Source organism: Hevea brasiliensis, chromosome 14 (assembly GCF_030052815.1).
Source record: "Hevea brasiliensis isolate MT/VB/25A 57/8 chromosome 14, ASM3005281v1, whole genome shotgun sequence".
Classification (NCBI taxonomy): Eukaryota; Viridiplantae; Streptophyta; class Magnoliopsida; order Malpighiales; family Euphorbiaceae; genus Hevea; species Hevea brasiliensis.
Window position 1 is genome coordinate 82,807,981 of NC_079506.1, and position 18,347 is coordinate 82,826,327.

The following is an 18,347-nucleotide window of genomic DNA, read 5'->3' on the forward strand; positions in this document are numbered from 1 at the left end:
TTAAAAAAATAAAATTTTAATTATAATAAATTAAAATTTTAAAAATTAAGTAATAAATTTTAAAAGTTAAATATAATTCTTCCATTTTAAGAAATTATTGATAAGACCTAATCGAGAATTCACCTACTACAACACATGAATAATTTCCCATGGAAGGAACTGAGGATGGTACCTGATTTCAGGTCACTTGACTATGAAATTGCTAGCATAAAACGCCATCGTTTGATACTATTCGCCATCCTTTGGAAGAAACTGAGGGTGGTGCCTGAATTCAGGTCAGTTCATTTCACTATGAAATTGATTGCTACCATAAAACGCCATCGTTTTGACACTAGACGCCATCCATTGCAATTTCGCGCATAGGCAAGAACAGAGATTCTCCTTGCCTTGACAGTGAAGCAGAAGACATCCACCTAACGGTAAAAACAGAATCATATATGCTCGCTCTTTCTCTACCTAATAATTCATCAGCTCTTCTCTCTCTCTCTCTCTCTCTCTCTCTCTCTCTCTCTAGCTGTTTTCGCTCCACTATGTCCCCTGGTTTACTGAAATCTCTGATAATTCTCGCAATCTTGGCAATCCTAAGGCTGAGTTTCGCCTTTCAACTGGATGACACGCTCACTTATGTCTGGCCGCTGCCATCGGAGTTCAGTTCCGGCGATCACACCCTATCCGTTGACCCTGCCCTTTCGCTTGTTGTCAGCGGCGACGGAGGCAATTCCTCAATCATCAAAGATGCGTTTGACAGATACAAGAGGATTATCTTCAAGCATGGGGAGAGTTTTTCTATTTTTCAAATGTTTAGATATATAAGACCGGCTTATGATATCAGTAAATTGAAAATTGAGGTTCATTCTCGTAGTGAGGAGGTGAGTGATTTGAGATTTTTCCACTTTGAATTGGGATCTTGCTTATTATTTTTATATTGTGAATTTTGAAACTTTTGTGTTTGTGGGTTTATGACTGTTTTCAGCTTCAGCTTGGAGTGGATGAGAGTTATTCGTTATTCGTGGATAAGAATGATGGGCAGTCAATTATTGCGGAAGCGACCATTGAGGTAAAAAGTTTTGGAGTTTGAGTTTACGGGGTTTTTCTTTTTCCCGTGATTAGATAGCATACCTAGATGTTGATTTGGTTATTTGATGGATGCTACATTTCGTTTGCTAAATAGCACCATTTTCAGCTCTTCATTTTCTTGAAGGATGCACCCTTTGATTTCACTCAATTATATCTTTAACACCATGATGTGGGCATTTTATGTGTCCAATGTTTGAAATATCATTCTTAGTCCCTCAACTAAAAGCTTGACTAGTTCCATAACATAGTTTTAGAACCTGTCTGGCTAAAAATTCCAAGGCAGAATGCTTAATTTCTCCTCTTATTAATTCAATTTCAACATATGCTAAGTAGTCCTATGCTTGTCCATGCTTCAACCCCAACGGACTTTACATGAAGGTGCGTGTCATGATAAAAAAAAAAAAAAAAACTACCTTAATGATCAAAATCTAACATGGCATTGTTTCTTAAGTTCAGTTATTAATCTATGGAAATCAAATGTGAGCATGTGACCATGCATTTCACTCTAGTTGGTTTGGTTATTTTCCCTTCTTTGCAGGCAAATTATATTCATATTCCCTTTTTTGCAGGCAAATACTGTCTATGGTGCACTGAGAGGGTTGGAGGTATTAATGTTACCGTGAATTGCATAATAAAGTGGTCACATGCATAATTACTTTCAATACTGCATGCATACAACTTGTGAATGCTATGCTCTGTCTTGAAAGTTGGGTGGATTGCGGGCGTGTAGGCTAGCTAATTCATTTTTATTATTAATTTTCTGTAATGGATTACACGGGTAGACTGTTGTTTATGTGTGGGGTGTTATGGCGATAAGCACAAGAGATAATGCTAAATACTCTCTCTCTATCTCATATAACTCCCTTTGGCCCTTCAGATTCTCTTTCTGGGCCTAAAACTTGGGTCAGTTGGGTTATGGGACTGCTAAGGTTTAATCTATTATAATACGATCTGAAGAATTCTCTGAATAAAGCATGACATCTTTGGAACAATTGTTGTGATATATTGTTTCCTAGGCATTGTCAACCTGATTTCCTATAACAAATGTATAATAAAATGTATGGATAATGTGTTATAAATCAAGGGAAGAGATAATCTAGCAGAATTATTGTGAAAAACATCTGGTTGTATGGACAAATTTTGGACTTCTCATAGACCTGAAGTCCTGAACAGAAAGGTGAAAGTAGATTAGTGTTTAAACTTTCAGATTTGGTGCTGTTGTGTATCATTGGATAAAAACTTTAATTTTGTTTTCTTTATATTGATACTTTCCTTCATTCCATCAGTGCCTCCTGTCTGGCTTATTTTGAAGCTGACCCTACCAACTCTTAGAAATTTATGAGAGTACAGATCCCTATAAATGCTAGTTTCAGAAGAACTAGATATATAGCTAGTGTAATGATGCTGAAGCCTAACGTTGCTTCTTTCTACCATGATTTGGTTGGTAATTAAATAGTAAAAAGCACTAGGCTTTCAAGTCGAAATGAGAAAATCAATACATTTTAATTTGTACATTTTCTGATAGGTCTATTACTGATGACTGTATTTAGTTCTTAAGTTGTGTGATGGTGTTTGCTTAGCGTGTAAAAGCTAATCTAGCTTCTAAACATGCAACTGACTTCTCATAAATATTGATGAGCTTGTAGTAATTTGTGGTGTGCAGGTCAACTTTCTTCATTCATTATATTTTTTTCTGTGATCTTTCAGACCTTCAGCCAACTATGTATGTTTGATTATGGAACTAAATCTGTACAAATCTACAAGGCACCATGGTACATTCAAGACAAACCAAGATTTTCGTATCGTGGGCTTTTGCTTGGTGAGCCACATTTCTTCTACAGAGGAAGAAAGTAAAATTGCAAAATTTTCATCCAACATAATTTTGTGTTGGAATATTATTCAATTGCCTTCTTAACACATACTTTTGCAGATACATCGAGGCATTATTTACCAATAACTGTCATTAAGCAGATAATTGAATCCATGTCATATGCTAAACTTGTAAGATATGCTATTGGGAGTTCTGTATTTCATCATTAGAATTAAGTGGAGCATTCATTTATTCATTATGCCATCCCTTTTATTCTTTTATTATTCTGCAAGTAATACTGATTTTGGATATTACATTATTAGAATGTCCTTCATTGGCACATTATAGATGAGCAGTCATTTCCTATAGAAATACCAACATATCCAAAATTGTGGGAAGGTTCATATACAAAGTGGGAGCGGTACACAGTGGAGGATGCCTATGAAATTGTAAAGTAAGATTTGTACTGATTATTCTGTTATCAAGCAAACATTAAGTTGGCATTTAAGAAAAGAGAAAAAGAAATGTTAATGGTATGAACTTAAGCTCTAAGTGAATGAGACAAATATTTGGATAAACAATTGGCATTTTTTTGTGGTTCTACATTTTCTTCTTCTTCTTCTCGTTCTCCTCCTCCTCCTCCACTCTCTTTTTCTCACTTCCCCGTTCTGTCTTCTTATCTTTCTCATTTTATTGTATGTCATTCTTTCCTTCTGCATATTCTAACACCTATTTTACTTTTTATTTTTTAATGTTTCCATGTATCATCAACATGAAGCTTTGCCAAGTTAAGAGGTGAGTCTCAATATTATGGTTTGAAACTTTAGCAAAAAAAATTCTTAGGCCATATTTCTGAACTAACATATTTTTGTTCAATTATTTAGTTGAATATTATTATTGAAAATTGGAACTGTAGAATTTAATGTGAAAAATAAATTGCAATAATTTCATTACTAGGCCATAGAGTGGTTTTATTTGGGAGTTAAAATAACATTTCTCATATGCATTTTTCTTAATATTTCTTGGTGGTTTATGGTGGGTACTTGGCAGGCATCAATGTAATGGCAGAAATTGATGTCCCTGGTCATGCTGAATCATGGTAACGCACTACTTATTTTCAATTTTTTATGGTGCTATACTTGCTACAATTCTCTACATACACAGGGATATATCCACTGAGATTTCTTCTTAGTTAAGCTAGCATTTTGCATATAGTTCATAATCGTGCAGCAATTAGAAGGCATATAAATTAGTGCATTTTGATCACTCTGATCTTTATTGTAGAATAAATAGGATACTCGGCTCTTTTTTGGGAGTTTTATCTCTTGTGCAAACTGGGTCTGCAGAATGGGAACTTTAAAGTTTTTCCTTTAACTAATTTATTTCTTTGGCGATTACCCGAACTTGATATATGGGGAATTTAAGGAGTCAAAAGCACTTGTGATGTGGAACCACAAAAACATTCAAAAGGGGAAAAGAAATAAACTCTCAAGATTATATTAATTCTCAATTTCAATTATCATAAGCTCTAGAAAACGAAGGCACGGAAGCGCGGGGGCAAGCAAATTGGGCATTTTAAATTTAAAAAAAAACCTAAGTTTTATACATCACATGCAATCCAATTTCATTCTAATCAACATGCAACATTATCAAATGGTCACAACCATTGTGACGCAATTGATCTTCTAGCCCATTTTGGAAATGGGAAACAGAAGAAGAGAAAACTTCTAAACTAAGTTCAGGGATTTTACCTGTAAGGTGCTGAATCACTATCCACCCTCTAGGAATCTGGCCTCCAATTGTAGATCCTCTATTTGGTCCACACAACCCTTGTGATGAAGGTAACCAACTCTTGAACTGAAGACACTCCCTTGTGCTTCTCCCCTTTGGTTGGTCACTAGGGACACAAGCAAGATATGGTTCAACTTTTAGGTAGAACAAATGGATAATTACTTTAGGTTGATAGAGAAAAAATCTCTTCCTTCAAATCTCAAGGTAACATTTCTAATATGTAAGAGATTTCAAGAAGAAAAGGGAGAAGAAGAATCTTGGCCTTTTTAGAGAGAAGAAAAAGAAGAAGAACAATTCCTCATAGTTTGCATGTGGGTTTCTCAATTTATAGTTTAGGGATATGGAAATCCCTAAACTAGTATGTGAGTTCCTTGATTTAGGGAATGGAAATCCCTAAACCTTATATGTGGTTGGTGGAGATTTGGTAATAGTGTTGGCCACTTGACATTTGACATTTGGTAATAGTGTTGGCCACTTGTCTCCTTCTAAAGGAGTCAAATGGCTTATGTGTCTTTATCATAGGCAGCCATGGAATTGTCATGCAAGCCTCTTACAATTCCCACTAAGCCACATTTCTTTCTCTCATGGGTTTTCAAGCCACGTAAGCCATGTATACACTCTTTTCTCATAGTAATTTATATCTAATATAAATTATGCCTTAATTAAACTCTTTTAATTTTAAGCTTATATTTAACACTTTAAATGTAAACTAATTTTCTTCTTATTTAAATTACCCATTTACTCTGAATTTAATTTCAAGTCATGCTAGACACTTTGCAATCTAGTTGTAAACTAAATTCATTAATTTATTAATCAATTAAACCATTTAATTAATTAACCAAATTAATATTATCTTGATCATTTAAGTTCTTTTTTGTATGACTTCTTAGGTTGATAACTAATTAGCAATGAGAATATGATATTAACTATTTAATATTACTAGACCCTTTTTATACGTAGAGTGAAATTCCCTCTTCATTATTAGTTTTCATAAATTGTCGTTAACACCTAACATAACATACCATGACTACGCAATTAGTGATAAATGAAATTTGTCACATTCTTAAGAATCTTGATCATACTTACTATTAACTAAAATCTCTTCGTTACAAAGCCTCAATCCTAGCTAGAGACATGTTATATGTCAAACTCTAATTACTTTGAATTATATGTCCTCATCTTAATTCTAATTATTGATTAATAAGACTTACCATTAGAAACTCTTTTCTTACTAAGTCAAACTGTCCTGGCTAGAAACTTTCTTTGTCAAGAACAATTTAGATACCATAGGACTTTATTCCTATTTACTTAGGATAACGAATCCCTTCTTGACTAAACACTTATCTCTATATATAACTAATAGATGCCAACACATGCAAGTATATCCATACATTGTACAAGTATGTAAGCAGTATCAAACTCAAACCATCTATACACGAGATAACCGTATCATCCTAAGTCAAGGGATTATATGCACTAGTATGATGTAGATGATGATATACTGACAAGAGTAAACTCCATGTATATATCATTTAAACACCATTAGTTCGGCTTACTTATCTGATAAGTGTCCATTCTATTTGTCCCAACATCATAATGTCAAATGGCATGAGATTTGTCATTCCACTTTTATTAGTATCTCATACAAATCCATAGAAACAAACAGAGGTGGCAGTCTAGTTGTATAGATCATGTCTAATAAAGTATCCTTTACTGTGAACTTATGATGCATGGAAACGTTGAACAAAGATGTTTCCCCATGCTGGAAATGTTTCCAACACAGAAATAGTGAGAAATGTAAGGAAGGCTTGTTGGGGCCGTTGCCTCAAATATGGGAAGTTGAAAACTTGTTTCTGTGCTCGAACATGCATGTCTTTAAAAAAAAAAAGATATAGGTCTTCAAGCTAGACAGAGGGCTGCTGCTTGAAATAGAGAAGAAGAAGAAGAAGAAGAAGAAGAAGAAGAAGAAGAAGATTGGTGACCTGATGTATGTTTGGATCTTTAAGCTTCCCATGCTTTCTTCATCAATGGTTGGCTTTTAGGCTAAAAGTGGGCATTTGCGTTTTTGTAAAAATCTTCATTTTCTCTAATCAGCATCTGCCATCTGGATTTGGTTTCTTAATAAAAATTTCCAATTAATGGGTTTGATTTCTTAATGGGTTTAGATTAGCTCTAATTAAATCTTATCCAATTAATTAAAAACTCTTAAATTTATAAAAAAAAAGTCACACTTTAAGTTTTATTGGTTTGGTTTTACTCTATATTTAAAAAATTGGATATCTTCATTTATTGTGGGATATCTTTCATGATTTGGACACACACGCACACACACACCTGTGTTTTTTTATTTTTTTATTTTTTATTTATGCATTTATCACATATTTCCATTTCCTATATTTTTTAAAATGTCATTTCCCCGTGTCTATTTCCACATTTCCCGTGTTAATGTTTCCATTTCCATACTATGCTGTGAATCATTATTTATAACACTTGTACGGGATAATTCCATGACTTATATTCTCAACTTTTTGAGAATTTAAGTTCCTAACAAGAAACTAATGGACTATTCGATTAAACATATACTCTTTATTAAAGCCATTTTATTAGAAAATTAAGTTTACAATACACAACATTATGGCATTGCTCTATGGCATATTACCAACACAAAAATACCTTGATGACATAGACACTAGGAATCCCAAAATAAGAAAATACTAAACTAACACTAATTTGGAATACTAAACCAACTCAAACTTCCTAAATAAATAAAAACTTCATAGTTAAATTTCCTAAATTTCTTCCTAAAATATGTTGACATAAAATAGTAAAAGGTCTTGTATCAACTTGAATTGAGGCATAAACTTTTTTTTTATGATTATTTTTATTTCATATTGTAATCGACTAGATGTGTACTGTCAATCCATTGGTAGTACAGAAAATTCCTCATTACTAAGAAATTCTTCAAATTTGTGATCTTTTTCCTGTGCAGGGGCATGGGATATCCTGATCTTTGGCCTTCTGCTTCATGTAGGGAGCCACTGGATGTTGCAAAAAATTTTACCTTTGATGTGATATCTGGCATTTTGACAGGTTAAGTTTCTTTTATTCCTTTTTCTGGATAGGTGTTTAGGTTACTTTATACATGACTTATTTTGGTGATATTTATCTTTTCTAATTTTTGCATTTATGTGCAACATGATACATGCTTGTGATACATAGTTCTGGAGATTATTGGTCGAGAAAATTAGCTGGATTTTGGCTTGGTTGATAATTATGTGGAAGTTGGCTATTATATTTTTTGTAAGACAATTTATGGAGGTTGTAATCTTTGGTGAAGTTATGAGACCATCGACTTTGTCAATCAAATGTTTTATGCCCATTGAAATAATTTTGTTTTCATTGTTTTTGGATTTTGTTTCATCTCCTTCTCTTTTTTTTATAATTTTTTTCTTACAGACATGAGAAAAATCTTCCCTTTTGAGCTCTTCCACTTGGGTGGTGATGAGGTTAACACAGGTTAGTATGCATGTCTTTTCTTGTTGAAAGCTAAGATTTTTCTAGCCTTATTCAACAAAAGAAATAGCATAGCTACAACAAAAATGATTCTGCGATGTGTTAAAAGAGAAGGCAAATGTTATGTTTGATAAAAATTCTACTGTAATTTCGTATGAAAATTCTCATCACATTGACTAGGCATATTATTGGTTGTTAAAAGAATTTTTTTGATGTATTTAGAGCTATAAAACTTGCTGTTTTAAAGAGCAGTTCTGCTGTTGTATCAGCAGCATGCAGACAGCATGGCTTTTTGGAGCTTTCTGATGTAAGTCGTCTGCTTAATACCAGTGAAATAACCAGAATCATGAGAATAATAGAAACCTTTAGGTATATCTAATTGAATTTTTGTCACCTGAAAATTATTGAAAATAAAATCTCCTTTTTTTCCAGTTCTGACAAAATCAATTTTCCATCTGAGAGAAGAGAGGAAGATCTTAACTTGAATAAAGAGAGCTTAAGAGCACAAAGCTAAGGCTTCCAAGTGGCAACATCTTTGAGCTTTTGATCAAATTATCAATAAAATTTACTCTCTTGCTTTGTATTTAAACATAATTAAAATCCATGGCGTGGTGCTACTCTTTCCATGTATCCATCTATTTCTCTCTATGCTATAATTTATGTTGGATGCCTTTTGGTGTTTAGTGATACAAGTTGGTTCAATCTTTGACAGATTGTTGGAACTCTACTTCACATGTGAAACAATGGTATGTACCTGAACTGATCACTTGTTTCTTGATGACTTCCAATTCCCAGGAAACTGTTGTTCAAATAAGCATGTTAGACTTCTTTAGCTAATGCCCACCATGAAGGACATTGCAGAAAATGGATCTATCAAATTCACCTTATCTTTTTTGTTACATGTGACTAAATTCTGTTCTGAATATGTATTAGCACATTTAGCCATTAGACCTTGAAAAAGGAATGGAGCCTTTTCTTTCATCTTTTATGAGATTCCTTTCTTATGTGGTACTCAAATAACAATCAGCAGTAAAGAATGCCTAAGATACTTTGGTGTTGGATCTTTTATAATCATTGATAACAGTGTCAAATCTTCTTTTATCTTTGGTGAGATCCATTTTTCTTTTTTTTCAAACTAAGCAACAATGAGCTGTAAAGAATGACTTAAGTAGCGCTCTGGGGAGTTGGTTTGGATGGTATATGGCATATGCTATATGCATCCTGTCTTGCTTTCTTGGCAGTCATGTTTCCAAACTTTTAGGTTTCATCTTTCCTAGAACAGAATTGGGTCTGGACAGTTGATCTAGACATACCATGTCTAACATGCTTTCATGGCCAGCATGCTTCCTAACTTTCATGTTTATTATACATCCACCGATCTAATTGTAGGCTTCAGGATCGCAACTTGACTACCAAGGATGCATATCAATATTTTGTACTTAGAGCTCAAGAAATAGCAATTTCCAAAGGTTGGACCCCTGTCAACTGGTATGCTTTCATCAGTAAACTTGTTATTAGCATTTCGAAAAGTTGGTTTCTCTTCTGGACTTTCCTGTCCAAAATTCCTATTGAAATTTAATTATGAAATATTGTGTTGCTTATATGTGAATCAATCAAATAACTTTTTCATCATTTCATTAATTGAACTTTAGTTAATCAATGAAACATGCTTGTTAGACCTGCACCTGCCTAGCCAATTGGATTTTCCAGACTGAGATCCAAAAGGCCCAAGGGCCTGGTTTTGCTATCTTCAAACTAGGGTTGTGCACGATTCCTAGTTCTTCCAAACCAAACCGAAAAGAACTAGAACCAAACCGAATTTATTTTACAGTTTTGGTATGATTTTGATTCTTCATCAATAACCGAACCAAATTGTATCATTTTATACATGTTTTATTGTATTTTTTTGGAACCTTAAAATATGATTATTAGCTTAAACCTTCAATATTCATAAGTTTTATAATAACTATAATGAAAATTTAATTGTATAGTATTTTATGTTGTCAAGTCTTTATAATGGTGGGTCATTTGTATAAATTGAAATTTTAAATTGATTGTTATTGATTACAAAAAAGGGGTCTTAATAGTCATTTGGTGGTTTGTCAGCCATCACATGGTGCCCATATGGGCCCTGCAAGTATTAAAAAAATTTTTTGTCTGGTGAGGTGGTGAGAATCAAAAAATAAAACCGGATTGAATCAAATTTCAGTTTGATTCTGTGTCTGTTCCAATTCTTGAATTTTTTGAGAACCCAAATTTGGTGCAGTTCTGGGGATTTTCAATCCTCGAATCAAGCTATGCACAATGCTGCTTCAAACTCTCTTTTAATTCAACCCAGCTCCACCTTTTTGAACTAGCTTAACAATCTTTGATCTAGTTGGGCGGACAGTCATGGTTCCATGGGTGGGTCAATCCAGTCAGCTAATCTCTGAAAAATACATGTTTATATTTGTTTGAGACAAGAATCTAACCTTTACATTCAACTTATCTTTATGTTCCAAGCTCAAGTGATAAGTTGAATGTAAAATTCAACTTATCACTTGAGCTTGGAACATAAAGATATTTTCATAAACTCTTTGGAGTATGTTTTTTTTGTGTGTGTGTGTATAATGCATCTTATCATCCATTTCAAATTTATAGCTTAATGAAGCTTGACAACATAATTTTTTGAAAATTAAAAATACTTATTTATTCTTTATGTAGTTTATTTAATATGAAAGAATATTAAAGAAAACTAATGATACTTATTTATATCTTCAGTGTATATAATTAAAGATATTTTCAAAATTTTGATTTGTTAAAAATATAATTACCCATTTTTATCATTAATAACATATCCTATTTACATATTTATGGCCCAATTTTTTATTATGTTATATTTTTCTAATTTATTTTTTTTTTCAAAATGTTTTAATAAATATATATTTATGCAATTCCTTCCTTAACCTAGTTTAACTGTGTTCAAACTACTATTCCTCAACCCCTTCTCTCCTCCAGTTCAATGAGTAGTCCAGTCCGAAAGCATTAACATTAAATATTATTATCAATATCATGTATTCTCCAATTTAGCTCCATGGAGATGTGGCAAATCTAATTTTTGTTATCTCAGGGAGGAAACTTTCAATACATTTGCATCAAATCTTCATCCAAGGACTATAGTGCACAACTGGTGTGTTTTATCCCTCTTATTTAAATTTCATGTTAAGTCGAAGGTGTTCTGTCAGTTTCTCAAGCATGAACTCCTTTTTGTGATGCCATAGGTTGGGTGGTGGGGTTTGCCCAAAGGTTGTTGCAAAAGGCTTCAGGTGCATCTTCAGTAACCAAGGTTTTTGGTATCTTGATCATCTAGATGTCCCTTGGGATGAAGTTTACGAGGCTGAGCCACTGGAAGGAATAAATATCACTTCTGAACAAGAGCTTGTGCTTGGAGGAGAAGTTTGCATGTGGGCTGAGATAGCTGATACCTCAAATATTCAGCAAACAATATGGCCTCGTGCAGCAGCTGCTGCAGGTATTCCTCTGTTTGCATACATAAACTTTCAAGAATTACACTGAAAAATAGCAGAGTCAAATTGAACAGCCCTTTTTATTTTTCTCTTAATCCCATATTTAGATGCATAATAAGTGGACAATTTGCTCAAAGTTCCAATAATTTAGTGATCTCTTGGGAATCATTTTTGACTAATGCTGGAAATTTTACCACAAAAGAAGACTTTTGTTGGGATAGAAGAGGGGAACATGTGCAAGGGAAAGAATAAGACGTTCTCCTAAAAAAGAAATCCGAAAACTGAGTAAGACGTGAAATATAAGTTCTTAAAATAAGAATTCTCTCTGATCCATTGGATATCAGTTAAAGAAAGCGGTTGAAAAATATGAAAGTGAAACACCTTAAAACTGTCCCCATGTAAGCTAACAGACATGAACAGGTACTTAAAAGTTCTAACTCAAAATCTGCATTGCTGCCAGTTCAAATTTCCTCAATGGGAGTAGTGCTTAATAGCCAATCAGACATCAGTTTATTCATTTGCAGATGTGTGCGAACTGTTATTTTCATTTATCAACGATGAGGAGTTGTATTTTGAATATCAAATTATGTTAAGGTTAAATGTTCATGTATTTGTTCCTGATTCTTAAGCATGATATTGCTTTGCACTTTGTGTTCTATTTAGAACGCTTATGGAGTAGAAGAGAGGCCATATCTTCTGGAAATATTACCTTAACGGCTTTACCCCGCTTGCACTACTTCAGATGCCTATTGAATAGGCGTGGAGTTCAAGCTGCTCCTGTTGAAAATTTTTATGCCCGACAACCTCCTATTGGTCCTGGGTCATGCTATGAACTGTAAATCTTGGTATCAAATCAGGTAATTTAATGTATCTGAAGCCAAATCTGTATTTTGTTTACGATAAATGCAAGGACTCCAAAAAATTCCATACCTTTCATGTTTCCATCATGTGTTTCTATAAATGCAAGCTGAATGCATCTCTTGATTTGGTCGCCATTTTAACCGTGTTGTTGTGCTTCTGTTTATGAATTATTTTTCCAGAATGTACTGCTTTATCTCACAAATTCCTGAGAATTTCCAAAGAAACTTCATTGTACTCTACTCCTCGATGTTTGTGGATATTCCAGCAAATTTTGCCAAGAATGTGTATAGGGAAGCTTAATCAAACTTCCTACCTTGTATTGTAAGTGATCCCTTCCTTCATACTCATCATAGGAAGGCAAGTGGAGAACTGATAAATCAGTGTCATTGCATATTGAACCCTGAACTTTATAAATTGTCATAATTAACTGGAATTTTCTTCTCTCAAATTCTCACAATCCATATGAAATCTTAAAATTTAAGGGTCTGAAAAACTTTTATCAATTAAAATACTTCGAATTCAACTCTCGCAAGGAATGATAAATTATATACGACAATTGAAAAGAGTAAATCTTTTATGTAAGAGGGTGTTTGGTGAGCTTATGAAAATTAGCTTATAAGCTAATTTAAAATTTTAAGGTCTGTTTGGTATTACTGTTGGAAGTTCCGTTAAGAAAATTATTTTTTTAAATATATTAACTATAGAGTATTAAAAAATAATTTAAAATTAAATTTAATAAGTTTTAATCATAATAATATTAAAATAATAAAATAATTTTTTCTAAATTACTTTTTTTAATAGCATATAAAATGATTATTTTATTTAGAAAAACAGTTTGGATTTTGCAAACTCAATGTTGAATGGCAGTTAAGTAGGTACGTGTTTGGTTATAATATTTATACGTGACTGATAAGCGTGTTGAGTAAAATATATTTTATGGGTATATTTATTATTAAAATGACTAAAAAAGATATTGAATGAGATTTATGATGAAATTTTAAAAATTAAATGAGAATAATATAGTAAAATACTTAATCAAATTAGTTTATAAATATCAAAATAAAAAGTTGGGTCTCATATTTTTTTTTTAACTTATAAACTTAACTTATAAGTCTAAAAATTATTATAAATAAACAGGTCGACTTATATTTAGAGCTTATAAGTTGATTTGATCAGCTTATAAATTAAGACAAATAACCTCTACTACTTCTATTTAAGAGATAGGTTGGCAACAATTTTGTTTTCTATATTTTATTTTTGTTATCCGATTTTTTAAAAAATATTTTGAGAAAATAAATTAACAAAGTCAGAAAATTTTACTTTTATGGATTTTTATGTGCAGCAACAATCTGTTTTTTTTTATTATTTTAAAATATCAAATTCAGAAAAAAAAATATATTTCTTTTATATAAATTTCTTTAAAAAAAAAGTTTCTTTCAAAATAAATTATTTGCAAGAACAGATTGAATTTTCATAAAATAATGCTTGATTTTTATTTTTTTAAATGAATTTTTTTAAGTTAAGAAAAATTAATTTTTTTATTTTAAATATAGAAATAAATAAAAAAAATCAATTGAATTAAATTTTTATAAAATTTTACATTTCAAACACTGAGAGAATGAAATCAGTTGTTAGAAACCATAAATTTCAGCAATTTACATGTAAACTTTCTTCAAATTGTCAGAAAGTACTTGAACAAACTTGGGAAACTAAACCCATATGCTGAAGTGGTCAATTGGATTCTGTGATTACTAGTCAAACTAAAGTCTCTCAGTAATAGTATTGCCTAAAACTGATCTACAAGTCTCTGCCTTTGATCTATATATATATATATATATATATATATATATATATATATATATATATATATATATATCCAAGTGCACTGTTTTGTTATTTTTTGCTGCAAAAGATAATGAATATGACTTTCATGGTTGCTTAGCAATTGCTTGATCTTGTAGCAGGAGATTGCTGCTGGGTCCTACCTTTTTGTTATGATGATTTCTGGAGAAACCTCATGAATGGAACTTTCTAGGATAAATTACAAGTTAATTTTTTAGATTTATAAAAAATTATATGTCAATCCCAATCAAAGATATTCTAGTTAATTATGCATATAGTGAGAAAGTCTCATATTCGAGTATCTCTACTTATTTCTTGTAAGGTTATTCATTATAAATTATTCATCTTTATAATGAAAAAGCAATCGATTATCTCTATAGTCAATCAGTTGTAACCAGTCCATTAGGATATAAAAATCTAAAAGAAAACATATATGTTAGTACTTTCATATAAATTTGTACAATTTATCATTATTTTGAATATTTTTATAAAATTAATAAATTAAAACAATTAAAATAATTTTATTATAATTTCTATTGATCAAATTAATAAATCACACAATATAATATTTTTATTCATATACTTTATTAAGAAAATGGTTCAATAACATTAATCTATTTTTAAAATGCCAATCACACTCATTTTAATTATTACTTAAAAAATAAAAATTTAAATTATATAGTGGCAAATTAATATTTAATTTAAAAAAAATACAAAAGAAGAGCTATCATGTAAATAAAAAAAATAAAAAAGAAAAACTTTACAAATAAATTTAAATGGAGAGACCATTTAATTAATAGAATAAAACATAAAATATGTAATTATTTTATATTAAAAATTTAAAGTTATTTTATCATTTTCTATAATCATTTTATTAATAAAAAAATCAAAAATCATAATTATTTAAAATTCAAATATCTAATTTACCAAAATTTTCGTATTCATAATTCATCATTTATGTGATTGGTTTTTAACTTTTCTCCTAATTTCCCACTTAGCCTAGAATATTTCATTGGTTCTTGGTGAGTTGGGTCACATGTTCCACTAATCTTCTATTTGATAACAAAATATCACTACTTTTGACTAATTTTACATCTTCAAGGTCATTTCTATAGAAATATCCATTAATTTGGTGAATAAGATGCTTAATTTGGTGTAGAATAAAGTTTATATTTTACAGGAAAATATCATACTTTTGGTCCATTTTGCCTCTTCAGGGTAATTTCCATAAAAATGCAAGGAAAAAGTGAGCATCCTTATTTGCCCACTAACTTTGTGCATGAGATGCTTAAATTCTCTACAATTCAGAAAATTCTTATTCAGAATTAATTCGTTATAATTCACCACATAAATATATTTATATATTTAATAAATAAATTTTATTATATATTTTATATCTTAAATTTATGATAACTTTATCTAAATAAGAAAAATTCCTACAATTATAATTTGTTTTTCTTTTTTTAATTTAAGTACATCAAATACATATATACAATAAAAGACAATCTTTTTTTAATGATTTTCGCTTCTCATTGTTTATATATAGGATTTTTCATGTTTAAATCTGATTTATCATAAATTCAAAATATAAAATATATGATAAAAAATACTTATTAAATATATAGATCTCATATATTTATGTCTTAAATTTATGATGATACACTGGATATATGTAAAAATTTCCCATATATATAAAAACTTAAACTCGAAACCTCTTAACTCTATATATATTTGTCTAGTATGACTAGGTTTAATAGCTGAAAGCATATTATTTAATTAGTAAAATTAAATTTGAATCTCCAATCTTTTTACTAAAAAAAATTATGCGCATTTAAAATTGAAGAAAAATTAATATGAATATTCTTAATTTGCATTCACATTTAATTAGTTTGTATAAAGCAAATATTATAAATGAAATATTTACCATCATTTGTTTCTCATGAACATTTTTGTGGTTATTTCATGTTTGTTTCTAGGTCACAAGCACAAGAGGGTCACTTAGAAGTTGAATCACAACAACAAGACATTTTATAATGGTTAGGATAACAACATTTCTCAAATGACTTTTCTAAAGTTTATAACTTAAAAAAAATCACTTACAAAATTTTATTATATAAAAACAAAAATTCCTTAATTATTAAAAATCGTGTCATTGGTTGGCAAACTTCATAAACATTTCTCGGTAACAAAAGGTCCTTTTCTTTCCTTGCATTGTTACTTCACATTCATTTGTCAACTTTTTTCCAAGCACTTCCTCTTTTGCCTAAACCTTAACCATTACATAACTAATAAATTATAAGGTCTAACTAAGTAATTCCAAACCTATTGCTTATTCACCTAAAAGAAAGTTGGATATGTGGCAAGAATCTACTTATTCAATAGTGACAAATATATATATATATATATATATAAAATTTTCTTGTCTAAATCTGATCTATTATAAATTTAAAATATAAAATATATAATAAAATTTATCTATTAAAATAGATCTTTGATGTGTTAAGTTTATGATAGATCAAATATAGGAAGGAATTTCTGTAAAGACAGGTGGAAGAATGTGCCTACCCAACCCTTAGCCCTACACCGTTGATCACCCTCTCAAATTATTTGAACATATTTCCATTCCATCCCTTGTAAGATGAATGTAAGGCAGAAATAGTAAAATTGAAATAGAATGAAGACATAATTTTGGGTTTATAAGGCAGGCAAAATAAAGGATGAATGTAATTTTTTAGGTGTCATGACTCAACCAATGGGCCAGACCGGCGCTGGGACCTGGGCCAGCCTAAAGCCCCCGAGGCCCGTAGTAAGCCTAACTATTCTTCAATCTAATCCTAAGACCCATTTTAGGCCCAAATCAAGAATTCAATCGGATAGAGTCCGACCATAATATGGACTATACAATAAGGAGTTTTTGACTCGCCCGACCTGTAAACACAATATATAGTTATTTGGAGAGCTCAGCTTACCCTCCACATACTCATAATATCATAAAATCCAATAGGAGCTCAGCTCCCTCATCCAATCTAGTCTTGCATGCATTTAATGTTCTTACAAATTCAACATAATATTATATTATAGTCCTAAATTGATTAAAATACTTCTAACACATGCGGAGTCTAAAATTTGACTAAATTGTACAAAATACATTAGATATTACTAATTGATCTTTGAAGAAGAAGAGCAGGTTAGTCACAACAAGTAATCCTCCTATAGCTTGAAAAAATAAGATAAACAGGGGTGAGCGTTCGACTCAGAGAGTAAAATACCAATTTTAACTACAATCTCTATAGCTACCTAAAGCTAATGCATCATAAAGAGTGGAATGTAACATCATCAAAATTTTCAATCACATCACATCATAACAGTAAATAGGCAATTTGGAGTACTCATACACCTAATAATGTTCAAACAATACATATACATGAGCTGATCCCCTATACGGCTCTCTTAATCCAACATCTGCCGGCGAGTGTCTCTCAAGCCGGACTTTTGCTTGATAAATTAAATGCGGGGGCCAGCGAGATCATCTCGAGCCATACCTACCTGACTTATCCAGAAAGGACCGAGTCCCAGCGAGTGTCTCTCAAGCCGCATCTACCTGTCCTATCCATATTTAATGCCACACACCACATGTACACCAACGCACGCACACTGCTTCGAATTATCACAAACAACATCCATGGCAATTCATCAATTAAGAATGCAATATAAAATGTGCCTAATGTTTAACTACATAGATACATATTTATAAGTGATGCATGGGCATGCTTGAACATATAATAATATTGAAATTATAATTAAAATTAATATTTTACTCACAGACTTAAACCAAGGTCACTACGGTAGCTGGGCGGCGGAGGAAGGCTGTCCCGGCTCACCTGACAAATTTTATTGTAATTATTTAATATATTTGACTCAATATAAGTTTGAAAAAAATCAAAGAC

General features: G+C 31.3%; 1 protein-coding gene across 2 annotated transcripts; it reads left to right on the plus strand.

Annotated features, from left to right (window-relative positions):
- Nucleotides 1-203: 203 nt before the first annotated feature.
- Nucleotides 204-12,991, plus strand: LOC110650198 (beta-hexosaminidase 1). Of its 2 annotated transcripts, XM_021805040.2 has the most exons (16): nt 204-869; nt 974-1,057; nt 1,647-1,682; nt 2,785-2,896; nt 3,008-3,078; nt 3,211-3,341; nt 3,666-3,682; nt 3,938-3,986; nt 7,668-7,768; nt 8,135-8,194; nt 8,904-8,937; nt 9,581-9,679; nt 11,301-11,360; nt 11,452-11,702; nt 12,361-12,554; nt 12,738-12,991. In XM_021805040.2, exons 1-15 carry the CDS (start codon nt 438-440, stop codon nt 12,534-12,536), a joined length of 1,713 nt encoding a protein of 570 aa, XP_021660732.2. In that variant the 5' UTR covers nt 204-437; the 3' UTR covers nt 12,537-12,554; nt 12,738-12,991. The 2 variants fall into 2 exon arrangements, with proteins under 2 accessions (XP_021660732.2, XP_021660733.2); XM_021805041.2 differs by lacking the exon at nt 9,581-9,679.
- The last annotated feature ends 5,356 nt before the right edge of the window (nt 12,992-18,347 follow it).